We start from the raw sequence: 15,670 nt of genomic DNA on the forward strand, positions 1-15,670 counted from the left end.
GAGTTACTTCAATTAAAGCCAGGGAGTTAGTGGTTTCTCTGCAGCGTAACGTATACGCTGGGAGTCGGAAAGCAAGTGCAGAGTTTAATGATCAACGGAAACATTGAAACAATATAACAAACACGAGTATTGTATAGACATGAAACACATAAACAATACTGACTGGGTAAGAGGGGAGGTAATAAGTGAGGTAATGGGAGTCCAGGTGTGCCTCGCGACACGCGTAATGATTGATGCCAGGTGTGCGTAATGATGGAATGATGGATCCCAGGACCGGTGGTCGGTAAACCGGCAACGCCGAACGCCGGAGGGGCAGGAGCGGTAGTAGAGTGACCGTAACACGCTCTTTCTCTTTTCGTAGTGTTGCTACAGCCTGTCTGGTCTGTGCGTATCATTCATATTAGTATTTCAGTCATGTAAATATTTGATTAACTGGCTGATTGTTCTTCAGTGAACGTGTAGATCGGGAACTCCGAGAGAAAGAGAAGATTCGCTCTGACCTGGACAAAGCAGAGAAGTTAAAAACCCAGCTGGCTTCTGAGGTGGACGAGCATCACTCTGCCATCGAACGCATGAATGACCTCAACCTGAGGTAACACACACACAGCATCACTCTGCCATCGAACGCATGAATGACCTCAACCTGAGGTAACACACACACAGCATCACTCTGCCATCGAACGCATGAATGACCTCAACCTAAGGTAACACACACACAGCATCACTCTGCCATCGAACGCATGAATGACCTCAACCTGAGGTAACACACACACAGCATCACTCTGCCATCGAACGGATGAATGACCTCAACCTGAGGTAACACACACACAGCATCACTCTGCCTTCGAACGCATGAATGACCTCAACCTGAGGTAACACACACACAGCATCACTCTGCCATCGAACGGATGAATGACCTCAACCTGAGGTAACACACACACAGCATCACTCTGCCATCGATCGCATGAATGACCTCAACCTGAGGTAACACACACACAGCATCACTCTGCCATCGATCGCATGAATGACCTCAACCTGAGGTAACACACACACAGCATCACTCTGCCATCGAACGCATGAATGACCTCAACCTGAGGTAACACACACACAGCATCACTCTGCCATCGAACGCATGAATGACCTCAACCTGAGGTAACACACACACAGCATCACTCTGCCATCGAACGCATGAATGACCTCAACCTGAGGTAACACACACACAGCATCACTCTGCCATCGAACGGATGAATGACCTCAACCTGAGGTAACACACACACAGCATCACTCTGCCATCGAACGCATGAATGACCTCAACCTGAGGTAACACACACACAGCATCACTCTGCCATCGAACGCATGAATGACCTCAACCTGAGGTAACACACACACAGCATCACTCTGCCATCGATCGCATGAATGACCTCAACCTGAGGTAACACACACACAGCATCACTCTGCCATCGATCGCATGAATGACCTCAACCTGAGGTAACACACACACAGCATCACTCTGCCATCGAACGCATGAATGACCTCAACCTGAGGTAACACACACACAGCATCACTCTGCCATCGAACGCATGAATGACCTCAACCTGAGGTAACACACACACAGCATCACCCTGCCATCGATCGCATGAATGACCTCAACCTGAGGTAACACACACACAGCATCACCCTGCCATCGAACGCATGAATGACCTCAACCTGAGGTAACACACACACAGCATCACTCTGCCATCGATCGCATGAATGACCTCAACCTGAGGTAACACACACACAGCATCACCCTGCCATCGATCGCATGAATGACCTCAACCTGAGGTAACACACACACAGCATCACCCTGCCATCGATCGCATGAATGACCTCAACCTGAGGTAACACACACACAGCATCACTCTGCCATCGATCGCATGAATGACCTCAACCTGAGGTAACACACACACAGGCCTGTGACCTTCCTCTGTTCTGTGGGCCTGTGATCCTCCTCTGTTCTATGGGCCTGTGACCTTCCTCTGTTCTATGGGCCTATGACTTTCCCCTTCTATGGGCCTGTGACCTTCCTCTGTTCTGTGGGCCTGTGATCTTCCTCTGTTCTATGGGCCTGTGACCTTCCTCTGTTCTATGGGCCTGTGACCTTCCACTTCTATGGGCCTGTGACCTTCCCCTTCTATGGGCCTGTGACCTTCCCCGTCTATGGGCCCATGACCTTCCCCTTCTATGGGACTGTGGCTTTCCTCTGTTCTATGGGCCTGTGACCTTCCTCTGTTCTATGGGCCTGTGACCTTCCTCTGTTCTATGGGCCTGTGACCTTCCTCTGTTCTATGGGCCTGTGACCTTCCTCTGTTCTATGGGCCTGTGACCTTCCTCTGTTCTATGGGCCTGTGACCTTCCTCTGTTCTATGGGCTGGTGACCTTCCTCTGTTCTATATGCCTGTGACCTTCCTCTGTTCTATGGGCCTGTGACCTTCCCCGTCTATGGGCCCATAACCTTCCCCGTCTATGGGCCTGTGACCTTCCCCTTCTATGGGCCTGTGTCCTTCCTCTGTTCTATGGGCCTGTGACCTTCCTCTGTTCTATGGGCCTGTGACCTTCCCCTTCTATGGGCCTGTGACCGTCCTCTGTTCTATGGGCCTGTGACCGTCCTCTGTTCTATGGGCCTGTGACCTTCCCCTTCTATGGGCCTGTGACCCTCCTCTGTTCTATGGGCCTGTGACCTTCCACTGTTCTATGGGCCTGTGACCTTCCACTGTTCTATGGGCCGGTGACCTTCCTCTGTTCTATGGGCTGGTGACCTTCCTCTGTTCTATATGCCTGTGACCTTCCTCTGTTCTATGGGCCTGTGACCTTCCCCTTCTATGGGCCTGTGTCCTTCCTCTGTTCTATGGGCCTGTGACCTTCCTCTGTTCTGTGGGCCTATGACTTTCCCCTTCTATGGGCCTGTGACTTTCCTCTGTTCTGTGGGCCTGTGATCCTCCTCTGTTCTATGGGCCTGTGACCTTCCTCTGTTCTATGGGCCTGTGACCTTCCCCTTCTATGGGCCTGTGACCTTCCCCTTCTATGGGCCTGTGACCTTCCCCGTCTATGGGCCCATGACCTTCCCCTTCTATGGGACTGTGGCTTTCCTCTGTTCTATGGGCCTGTGACCTTCCGCTTCTATGGGCCTGTGACCTTCCTCTGTTCTATGGGCCTGTGACCTTCCTCTGTTCTATGGGCCTGTGACCTTCCTCTGTTCTATGGGCCTGTGACCTTCCTCTGTTCTATGGGCCTGTGACCTTCCTCTGTTCTATGGGCTGGTGACCTTCCTCTGTTCTATATGCCTGTGACCTTCCTCTGTTCTATGGGCCTGTGACCTTCCCCGTCTATGGGCCCATAACCTTCCCCGTCTATGGGCCTGTGACCTTCCCCTTCTATGGGCCTGTGTCCTTCCTCTGTTCTATGGGCCTGTGACCTTCCTCTGTTCTATGGGCCTGTGACCTTCCCCTTCTATGGGCCTGTGACCGTCCTCTGTTCTATGGGCCTGTGACCTTCCCCTTCTATGGGCCTGTGACCCTCCTCTGTTCTATGGGCCTGTGACCTTCCACTGTTCTATGGGCCTGTGACCTTCCACTGTTCTATGGGCCGGTGACCTTCCTCTGTTCTATGGGCTGGTGACCTTCCTCTGTTCTATATGCCTGTGACCTTCCTCTGTTCTATGGGCCTGTGACCTTCCCCTTCTATGGGCCTGTGTCCTTCCTCTGTTCTATGGGCCTGTGACCTTCCTCTGTTCTATGGGCCGGTGACCTTCCTCTGTTCTATGGGCATTTGAGCTTCCTCTGTTCTGACCTTCCCCTTCTATGGGCCTGTGACCTTCCTCTGTTCTATGGGCATTTGACCTTCCCCCTCTATGGGCCTGTGACCTTCCTCTGTTCTATGGGCCTGTGACCTTCCCCTTCTATGGATCTGTGACCTTCCTCTGTTCTATGGGCCTGTGACCTTCCCCTTCTATGGGTCTGTAACCTTCCTCTGTTCTATGGGCATTTGATCTTCCTCTGTTCTATAGGCCTGTGACCTTCCTCTGTTCTATGGGCATTTGAGCTTCCTCTGTTCTATAGACCTGTGACCTTCCTCTGTTCCATGGGCCCGTGACCTTCCCCTTCTATGGGCCTGTGACCTTCCTCTGTTCCATGGGCCTGTGACCTTCCCCTTCTATGGGCATGTGAGCTTCCTCTGTTCTATTGGCCTTTGACCTTCCTCTGTTCTATGGGCTGGTGACCTTCCTCTGTTCTATAGGCACGTTACCTTCATCTGTTCTATGGGCCTGTGACCTTCCCCTTCTATGGGCCTGTGACCTTCCTCTGTTCTATGGGCCTGTGACCTTCCCCTTCTATGGGCCTGTGACCTTCCTCTGTTCTATTGGCCTTTGACCTTCCTCTGTTCTATGGGCTGGTGACCTTCCTCTGTTCTATAGGCCTGTGACCTTCCTCTGTTCTATGGGCCTGTGTCCTTCCCCTTCTTTAGGCCTGTGACCTTCTCTCTCCAGTCATTGATGTCTGTAGGATGTTACTTGTAAACTAACAATTGCCTGGGAAAAACAGAGGGGATAAATTGCATGGAATCAAATTGAATTGAGTCGGTTGAGTGTGTGTGTGTGTGTGTGTGTGTGTGTGTGTGTGTGTGTGTGTGTGTGTGTGTGTGTGTGTGTGTGTGTGTGTGTGTGTGTGTGTGTGTGTGTGTGTGTGTGTGTGTGTGTGTGTGTGTGTGTGTATTGTAGGAAGCTGGAGCAGGAACACAGGGAGAAGCTGGTGTCTGTCCGGTCAGAGCTCATTAAAGAGATGGACCAGATTCAGCAGCAGACTGGTCAGCAGAGAGAGAAACTAGAGGCAGAGATGGAGAAGCTCAGAGACGATGAGACCTTCCTCAGAGACCACCTCTCACTCACTGTCAAGGTAACTAACACAGACCACCTCTCACTCACTGTCAAGGTAACTAACACAGACCACCTCTCACTCACTGTCAAGGTAACTAACACAGACCACCTCTCACTCACTGGCAAGGTAACTAACACAGACCACCTCTCACTCACTGTCAAGGTAACTAACACAGACCACCTCTCACTCACTGTCAAGGTAACTAACACAGACCACCTCTCACTCACTGTCAAGGTAACTAACACACACCACCTCTCACTCACTGTCAAGGTAACTAACACAGACCACCTCTCACTCACTGTCATGGTAACTAACACAGACCACCTCTCACTCAATGTCAAGGTAACTAACACAGACCACCTCTCACTCACTGTCAAGGTAACTAACACAGACCACCTCTCACTCACTGTCAAGGTAACTAACACAGACCACCTCTCACTCACTGTCAAGGTAACTAACACAGACCACCTCTCACTCACTGTCAAGGTAACTAACACAGACCACCTCTCACTCACTGTCAAGGTAACTAACACAGACCACCTCTCACTCACTGTCAAGGTACCTAACACAGACCACCTCTCACTCACTGTCAAGGTAACTAACACAGACCACCTCTCACTCACTGTCAAGGTAACTAACACAGACCACCTCTCACTCACTGTCAAGGTAACTAACACAGACCACCTCTCACTCACTGTCAAGGTAACTAACACAGACCACCTCTCACTCACTGTCAAGGTAACTAACACAGACCACCTCTCACTCACTGTCAAGGTAACTAACACAGACCACCTATCACTCACTGTCAAGGTAACTAACACAGACCACCTCTCACTCACTGTCAAGGTAACTAACACAGACCACCTCTCACTCACTGTCAAGGTAACTAACAAAGACCACCCCTGTGGTCTGTGTTAGTAGCCTAGTGGTTAGAGTGTTGGGCCAGTAACCGAAAGGTTGCTAGATCGAGTCCCCGAGCTGACAAGGTACAAATCTGTCGTTCTGCCCCTAAACAAGGCAGTTAACCCACTGTTCCTAGGCCGTCATTGTAAATAAGAATTTGTTCTTAACTGACTTGCCTAGTTAAATGAAGGTTAAAATGTTTACTTTTTGCGAATGCCGTTATACCATAGCAGAAGACATGGATTGTGTATGTGTGCCATTCAGACGATGAATGAAAAAAAACGAAAGATTTAAGTGCCTTTGAACGGCGTATGGTAGCAGGTGCCAGACGCACTGTTTTTTTTGTTGTCAAGAACTGCAACGCTGCTGGGGTTTTCACACTCAACAGTTTCCAGTGTGTATCAAGAATGGTCCACCACCCAAAGGACATCCAGGCATGTTGACACAACTGTGGGAAGCATTGGGAGTCAAGATGGGCCAGCATCCCTGTGGAACGCTTTCGACACCTTGTAGAGTCCATGACCTGACGAATTGAGGCTGTTCTAATGGCAAAAGGGGGGGGGGGTGCAACTCAATATTAGGAAAGTGTTCCTGTTTGGTATACTCAGTGTAGAGCTGCTGAACAGCACTGAGAAACTGGTGATCTGTCTCCTTAACCCAAACTTTAACCTCCAACCCCAACTCTAACTTTAACCTCCAACTCTAACCTCCAACTCTAACCCCAACCCTAACCTCCAACTCTAAACCCCAACTTTAAACCCTGACCCCAACTTTAACCTCCAACCCCAACTCCAACTTTAACCCCTAACCCTACCTCCAACTTTAACCTCCAACTCTAACCCCAACCCTAACCTCCAACTCTAAACCCTGACCCCAACTTTAACCTCCAACCCCAACTCTAACTTTAACCTCCAACTCTAAACCCAACCCTAACCTCCAACTCTAAACCCCAACTTTAAACCCTGACCCCAACTTTAACCTCCAACCCCAACTCCAACTTTAACCCCTAACCCTACCTCCAACCCTACCTCCAACTTTAACCTCCAACTCTAACCCCCATATCTAACCCCAACCCTAACCTCCAACTCTAAACACCAACTTTAAACCCTAACCCCAACTTTAACCTCCAACTCTAAACCCCAACTTTAAACCCTAACCCAAACTCTAACCTCCAACTCTAAACTCCCAACTTTAACTTCCAACTTTAACCTCCAACTCTAAACCCCAACTTTAAACCCTAACCCCAACTCTAACCTCAAACCCTAACTTTAACTTTAAACCCTAACCCCAACTTTAAACCCTAACCCCAACTCTAACCTCAAACCCTAACTTTAACTTTAAACCTTAACTTCAACTTTAACCTCCAACCCTAACTAACCCTAACCGTAACTCTAAATCCCCAACTCTAACTTTAACCCTCAGGAGAGTAGGCGTCTGGAGATGGAGCTGCTGGACAGCACTGAGAAACTGGTAGAGGCAGAAAACCAGGTCAGCAAACTGCAGAGGAACCTGGACAACATCCTGAAGGAAAAGGTGAACGACCATTCTCTTCCACAGTATCAATATATTAATTTAACTATTATTAACTTTCAGACAAAACAAACGTGTAAAAGATCACAATACGTAATAATCCACATTAATCTCATTTCATATTTAGGTGCTATACACTGCTGTTCATCAGCAATAATCTGGAGAGATTCAGTACTGGCTAATTGCTGTACAGGTGCTTCATTGCTTGCTGTTTTGGGGGTTTTAGTCTGGGTTTCTGTACACCACTTTGAGATATCAGCTGATGTAAGAAGGGCTTTATAAATAAATTTGATTTGATATATGAATGAGAATCTATCTAAGGTATAAGTATCTGTCCCTAAGAAACTCCCTTGGTGTTGGTTCTGTTTGCTCAGTTTGGGGATCTGGACCTGGGCAGTGCCGAGTTCTTCCTACAGGAGGAGAGTCTCAGACAGCTACGCAGTAGCTATGAGGAACAGTGTCGGGTGAGAACGCTTACTGGAAACACACACATCAAATCCAATTCGTCACATGCTTGGTAAACCACAGGTGTAGACTTGACAGGGAAACGCTTGGTAAATAATAATAATATATATAATGCTTTCCAATAATGCAGGTAAAGATTTTTTTATTTATTTCATGAAATGGGAAGGAATAAATACACTGTGAATAAAAATAACAAATAAAATCTATCAGAGTCAATGTGCAGGAAGTACCAGGTAATAACATGGCTATATACAGGGAGTACCAGGTAATAACATGGCTATATACAGGGAGTACCAGGTAATAACATGGCTATATACAGGGAGTACCAGGTAATAACATGGCTATATACAGGAAGTACCAGGTAATAACATGGTGATATACAGGAAGTACCAGGTAATAGCATGGCTATATACAGGAAGTACCAGGTAATAGCATGGCTATATACAGGAAGTACCAGGTAATAACATGGCTATATACAGGAAGTACCAGGTAATAGCATGGCTATATACAGGAAGTACCAGGTAATAACATGGCTATATACAGGAAGTACCAGGTAATAACATGGCTATATACAGGAAGTACCAGGTAATAACATGGCTATATACAGGAAGTACCAGGTAATAACATGGCTATATACAGGAAGTACCAGGTAATAACATGGCTATATACAGGAAGTACCAGGTAATAACATGGCTATATACAGGAAGTACCAGGTAATAACATGGCTATATACAGGAAGTACCAGGTAATAACATGGCTATATACAGGAAGTACCAGGTAATAACATGACTATATACAGGGAGGTAATAACATGGCTATATACAGGAAGTACCAGGTAATAACATGGCTATATACAGGAAGTACCAGGTAATAACATGGCTATATACAGGGAGTACCAGGTAATAACATGGCTATATACAGGGAGTACCAGGTAATAACATGGCTATATACAGGGAGTACCAGGTAATAACATGGCTATATACAGGAAGTACCAGGTAATAACATGACTATATACAGGAAGTACCAGGTAATAACATGACTATATACAGGGAGTACCAGGTAATATCATGGCTATATACAGGAAGTACCAGGTAATAACATGGCTATATACAGGAAGTACCAGGTAATAGCATGGCTATATACAGGGAGTACCAGGTAATAACATGGTTATATACAGGAAGTACCAGGTAATAACATGGCTATATACAGGGAGTACCAGGTAATAACATGGCTATATACAGGAAGTACCAGGTAATAACATGGCTATATACAGGAGTACCAGGTAATAACATGGTGATATACAGGAAGTACCAGGTAATAACATGGCTATATACAGGAAGTACCAGGTAATAACATGGCTATATACAGGAAGTACCAGGTAATAACATGGCTATATACAGGAAGTACCAGGTAATAACATGGTGATATACAGGAAGTACCAGGTAATAGCATGGCTATATACAGGAAGTACCAGGTAATAACATGGCTATATACAGGAAGTACCAGGTAATAACATGACTATATACAGGGAGTACCAGGTAATATCATGGCTATATACAGGAAGTACCAGGTAATAACATGGCTATATACAGGAAGTACCAGGTAATAGCATGGCTATATACAGGGAGTACCAGGTAATAACATGGTTATATACAGGAAGTACCAGGTAATAACATGGCTATATACAGGGAGTACCAGGTAATAACATGGCTATATACAGGAAGTACCAGGTAATAACATGGCTATATACAGGGAGTACCAGGTAATAACATGGTGATATACAGGAAGTACCAGGTAATAACATGGCTATATACAGGAAGTACCAGGTAATAACATGGCTATATACAGGAAGTACCAGGTAATAACATGGCTATATACAGGAAGTACCAGGTAATAACATGGTGATATACAGGAAGTACCAGGTAATAGCATGGCTATATACAGGAAGTACCAGGTAATAACATGGCTATATACAGGAAGTACCAGGTAATAACATGGCTATATACAGGGAGTACCAGGTAATAACATGACTATATACAGGAAGTACCAGGTAATAACATGGCTATATACAGGGAGTACCAGGTAATAACATGGCTATATACAGGAAGTACCAGGTAATAACATGGCTATATACAGGAAGTACCAGGTAATAACATGGCTATATACAGGAAGTACCAGGTAATAACATGGCTATATACAGGGAGTACCAGGTAATAACATGGCTATATACAGGAAGTACCAGGTAATAACATGGCTATATACAGGAAGTACCAGGTAATAACATGGCTATATACAGGAAGTACCAGGTAATAACATGGCTATATACAGGGAGTAACATGTAATAACATGGCTATATACAGGAAGTACCAGGTAATAACATGGCTATATACAGGGAGTACCAGGTAATAACATGGCTATATACAGGAAGTACCAGGTAATAACATGGCTATATACAGGAAGTACCAGGTAATAACATGGCTATATACAGGGAGTACCAGGTAATAACATGGCTATATACAGGAAGTACCAGGTAATAACATGATTATATACAGGGAGTACCAGGTAATAACATGGCTATATACAGGAAGTACCAGGTAATAACATGGCTATATACAGGGAGTACCAGGTAATAACATGACTATATACAGGGAGTAGCAGGTAATAACATGGTTATATACAGGGAGTAGCAGGTAATAACATGACTATATACAGGGAGTACCAGGTAATAACATGGTTATATACAGGAAGTACCAGGTAATAACATGGCTATATACAGGGAGTACCAGGTAATAACATGGTTATATACAGGGAGTACCAGGTAATAACATGACTATATACAGGGAGGTAATAACATGGCTATATACAGGAAGTACCAGGTAATAACATGGCTATATACAGGAAGTACCAGGTAATAACATGGCTATATACAGGGAGTACCAGGTAATAACATGGTGATATACAGTGAGGTAATAACATGTCTATATACAGGGAGTACCAGGTAATAACATGTCTATATACAGGGAGTACCAGGTAATAACATGGATATATACAGGGAGTACCAGGTAATAACATGGCTATATACAGGGAGTACCAGGTAATAACATGGTTATATACAGGAAGTACCAGGTAATAACATGGCTATATACAAGGAGTACCAGGTAATAACATGGCTATATACAGGGAGTACCAGGTAGTAACATGACTATATGCAGGGAGTACCAGGTAGTAACATGACTATATGCAGGGAGTACCAGGTAGTAACATGACTATATGCAGGGAGTACCAGGTAGTAACATGACTATATGCAGGGAGTACCAGGTAGTAACATGACTATATACAGGGAGTACCAGGTAATAACATGTCTATCAGGGAATATCGGTACAGAGTCAATGTGCAGGAGTACCAGGTAATAACATGTCTATCAGGGAAAATCGGTACAGAGTCAATGTGCAGGAGTACGAGGTAATTGAGGTAGCTATGTACACATAGGTAGGGTTAAAGTAACTAGGAAACAGTATAGATGCAGTATCAACTGTGTGTGTGTGTGTGTGTGTGTGTGTGTGTGTGTGTGTGTGTGTGTGTGTGTGTGTGTGTGTGTGTGTGTGTGTGTGTGTGTGTGTGTGTGTGTGTGTGTATAGAGTCAGTGCAAGAGTTAGTGCAAAAACAACACACACACACACTGGACTCTACCCACACACACACACGCACACTGGACTCTACCCACACACACACACACGGTACAGTGCCAGGTAATATAGCTCTCACTGGAACAAATCAAATCAACGTGTTAACTGTTTCAGACAGAGTGCACTTCCAAAGATAAATTACCTGTTTTTAGATACTAATCTTTCTGTTTTGATTTGTGGTGAATGTGACAGGAGCTGCAGGATCGCATCGATGAGCTTCAAGCAGAGCTGCAGGAGTACCACAACCTGGGCCGCACCTCTCAGCTCTGTCTCAAACCCTCTCTCTCTGAGGACCTGGAGAGCAAGAGTCCTGGCATGGAGTCAGACCCAGGTACGTACAAATCATTTAATCTACTGTATTTTATAATGTTCTTTTTTGTATCATCAGATTTCACAAAGGGCTTTACAGATACCCCTGCCTAAAACGCCAACAAGCTTTACAGATACCCCTGCCTAAAACTCCAACGGGCTTTACAGATACCCCTGCCTAAAACTTCAACGAGCTTTACAGATACCCCTGCCTAAAACTCCAACGGGCTTTACAGACACCCCTGCCAAAAACTCCAACGAGCTTTACCGTATACCCCTGCCTAAAACTCCAACGGGCTTTACAGATACCCCTGCCTAAAACTCCAACGGGCTTTACAAATACCCCTGCCTAAAACTCCAACGAGCTTTACAGATACCCCTGCCTAAAACTCTAACGGGCTTTACAGACACCCCTGCCTAAAACTCCAACGAGCAATGCGGAGGCAGAAATATAGCACAACAAAGGTTCCATCCCAAATGTCAGGCCTTGGTGGTAAGTAGCACTGTAAGAAGGAATATGGTCACTATCATATCTTCATGCCCATATCCCATCCTCATCCAATATAGTGTTTAGGGGGAATCTGTTTGAGCAATGCAAGATGGAAAATCGATCATCTTGATCACCTAATGAGTAGTTATTTGGGATGCAAGGTGATATGTGTCACGCCCTGGTCGAAATATATTATGTTTATTCTTAATTTATTCGGTCAGGCCAGGGTGTGACATGGGTTATTGTGGTGTGTTTTTGTCTTGGGGTTTTGTGGGATGTCTAGCGTTAGTCCATGGCTGCCTGAGGCGGTTCTCAATCAGAGTCAGGTGATTATCGTTGTCTCTGATTGGGAACCATATTTAGGCAGCCATATTCTTTGTGTGTTTCATGGGTGATTGTCCTTAGTGTCCTTGTTCCTGTATCTGTGTTAGTTTACACTAAAATAGGCTGTTTCGGTTTTCGTTAAGTTCTTTGTTTTGTAGTGTTTGTATTTAGATTCGTGTTACGTTTTGTTCATTAAACATGGATCGCAATCTACACGCTGCATTTTGGTCCGACTCTCTTTCACCGCATGAAAACCGTTACAATATGTAGATCAGTGATGCGCAGTGATGCGCCTCCCATAGTCTATTCTCGACTTGGGGACTGTGACGAGACCTCTGGTGGTGCTGTGATTCTGCATTGGCTAGTCTTTTGTGGGTTTTTTAGGCAGTTAATCTGTAAACCACTTTGTGACAGCTGCGGATTTTTAAAAAGGGGCTTTATAAAATAAATTTGATTGATTTGAGTGTCTCCAGGTCTAGGCTCAGAGGAGGGCCAGCCGTTGTTCAACATGAGCCTGGAGTCAGAGATGATGCTGGAACGGCTGAAAGAGAAGCACCTCCGAGAGATGGAGGAGCTACAGGCTCAGCTGGAGAGCAAGGTGACCGATTCATATCTAGCAGTGTTTCAACCGTATTCTTAAACCATGCCATGTTTACCTTCTCAGAGATTTGATGTAGCTAGATGGGGCAGTCTCACTCCTTTTGTATTTTTTTGTGATTTTAGATTGGACCGTTGTTACGGCTGTGTAAGGGAGGCGAAGTCAGGTGCAGGAGAGCAGAGTAGAGTTAACAGGCCGCACTTTAATTCCGGTCAAGAAATAGGCACAAAATGACATCAAAGTGCCCCAAAACAAAACATGGAACATGATACTAAAGTCTAGCGAGTGAACATACTCACGTAACAATAAACAATTACACACAAAGACATGGAGGGGAACAGAGGACTAAATACATGCAGTGTGATTATGGAATGAAAACCAGGTGTGTAAGGAAACAAGACAAAACAAATGGAACAATGAGAAAATGGATGGCTAGAAAGCCGGTGACGTCGAACGCCGAACGAACAAGGAGAGGAGCCAACTTCAGCAGAAGTCGTGACAACCGTAGTAGTAGTAGTAGTAGTAGTAGTAGTAGTAGTAGTAGACAAGGATGATAGGGGGGGAAGAGTCATAGGGCTGTGGGTCGGAGTCAAATCCATGCTGACTATGGCATAGATGGGTGCCGCTGGACCACACAGGTTTTTTATTTAGCTACATTGGATTTTCCCCCGTCTCATCGCAGGTGAGTGAGTTTGACCAGAAGGTGGAGGAGCAGAAAGCCGACCTGGAGGCCCAGAAGGTAGCCTTGTCCCAGCAGTACCTGGAGGAGATCCAGGTGTGTGTACATGTATGATCATTTATTTTGCTACTGCAGTTTATAACACACTGTAAATGAAATCTTTGAGTCATGAATACACTGTTTTTATAAGTTCATGTGAACTGGGCATCCTGAAGATACAATACACTTTAATAACAAAATCAATCATTCCAGGAACTACGAGGGGAGATGTCCATCATCCAGAACCGAGCCCTGGAGCTTCAGGCCCAACTAGACAATGCTGAGGAGGAGAGGGCCGGTCTAGAGCAGAGACAGGCTGGGGTGAAGGAGAAGCAGGAGCACCAGGAGGAGGAGGTGAGTGGCTTAGTTGATAAAGGCATGGAGCTAACAATGCCAGGGTTGTGGGTTCGATTCCTACTCGGCCAACCGTATGAAAATGTAAACACTCACTGAAGTAAGTCCCTTTTTTTAAAGCGTCTGCCAAAATATATACAGTTGAAGTCGGAAGTTTACTTAGGTTGGAGTCATTAAAACTCATTTTTCAACCACTCCACAAATGTCTTGTTAATAACTTTAGTTTTGGAAAGTCAGTTAGGACATCTACTTTGTGCATGACACAAGTAATTTTTCCAAGATTTTTGTTGACAGACAGATTATTTTACTTATAATTCTGTGTATCACAATTCCAGTGGGTCAGAAGTTTACATATACTAAGTTGACTGCCTTTAAACAGCTTGGAAAATTCCAGAAAATGATGTCATGGCTTTAGAAGCTTCTGATAGGCAAATTTACATAATTTGAGTCGATTGGAGGTGTACATTTACATTTACATTTAAGTCATTTAGCAGACGCTCTTATCCAGAGCGACTTACAAATTGGTGAATTCACCTTCTGACATCCAGTGGAACAGCCACTTTACAATAGTGCATCTAAGACATTAAGGGGGTGAGAAGGATTACTTATCCTATCCTAGGTATTCCTTGAAGAGGTGGGGTTTCAGGTGTCTCCGGAAGGTGGTGATTGACTCCGCTGTCCTGGCGTCGTGAGGGAGTTTGTTCCACCATTGGGGGCCAGAGCAGCGAACAGTTTTGACTGGGCTGAGCGGGAACTGTACTTCCTCAATGGTAGGGAGGCGAGCAGGCCAGAGGAGGATGAACGCAGTGCCCTTGCTTGGGTGTAGGGCCTGATCAGAGCCTGGAGGTACTGCGGTGCCGTTCCCCTCACAGCTCCGTAGGCAAGCACCATGGTCTTGTAGCGGATGCGAGCTTCAACTGGAAGCCAGTGGAGAGAGCGGAGGAGCGGGGTGACGTGAGAGAACTTGGGAAGGTTGAACACCAGACGGGCTGCGGCGTTCTGGATGAGTTGTAGGGGTTTAATGGCACAGGCAGGGAGCCCAGCCAACAGCGAGTTGCAGTAATCCAGACGGGAGATGACAAGTGCCTGGATTAGGACCTGCGCCGCTTCCTGGGTGAGGCAGGGTCGTACTCTGCGGATGTTGTAGAGCATGAACCTACAGGAACGGGCCACCGCCATGATGTTGGTTGAGAACGACAGGGTGTTGTCCAGGATCACGCCAAGGTTCTTAGCGCTCTGGGAGGAGGACACAATGGAGTTGTCAACCGTGATGGCGAGATCATGGAACGGGCAGTCCTTCCCCGGGAGGAAGAGCAGCTCCGTCTTGCCGAGGTTCAGCTTGAGGTGGTGATCCGTCATCCACACTGATATGTCTGCCAG

At 45.9% G+C, this 15,670-nt stretch overlaps 1 protein-coding gene across 1 annotated transcript in view; it reads left to right on the top strand.

The window, feature by feature from the left end:
* Positions 1-14,410, top strand: part of LOC135533406 (ninein-like) — a 56,279-nt gene extending 41,869 nt beyond the window's left edge. The window contains exons 9-16 of the mRNA XM_064960741.1: positions 452-592; positions 4,757-4,931; positions 7,239-7,349; positions 7,721-7,810; positions 11,690-11,828; positions 13,094-13,218; positions 13,901-13,993; positions 14,150-14,410. Coding sequence (XP_064816813.1) covers positions 452-592; positions 4,757-4,931; positions 7,239-7,349; positions 7,721-7,810; positions 11,690-11,828; positions 13,094-13,218; positions 13,901-13,993; positions 14,150-14,389 — 1,114 coding nt within the window. The 3' untranslated portion in view covers positions 14,390-14,410. The remainder of the gene's footprint in view (positions 1-451; positions 593-4,756; positions 4,932-7,238; positions 7,350-7,720; positions 7,811-11,689; positions 11,829-13,093; positions 13,219-13,900; positions 13,994-14,149) is intronic.
* The last annotated feature ends 1,260 nt before the right edge of the window (positions 14,411-15,670 follow it).

Source organism: Oncorhynchus masou, unplaced genomic scaffold, assembly GCF_036934945.1.
Source record: "Oncorhynchus masou masou isolate Uvic2021 unplaced genomic scaffold, UVic_Omas_1.1 unplaced_scaffold_2362, whole genome shotgun sequence".
NCBI classification, from domain to species: Eukaryota; Metazoa; Chordata; class Actinopteri; order Salmoniformes; family Salmonidae; genus Oncorhynchus; species Oncorhynchus masou.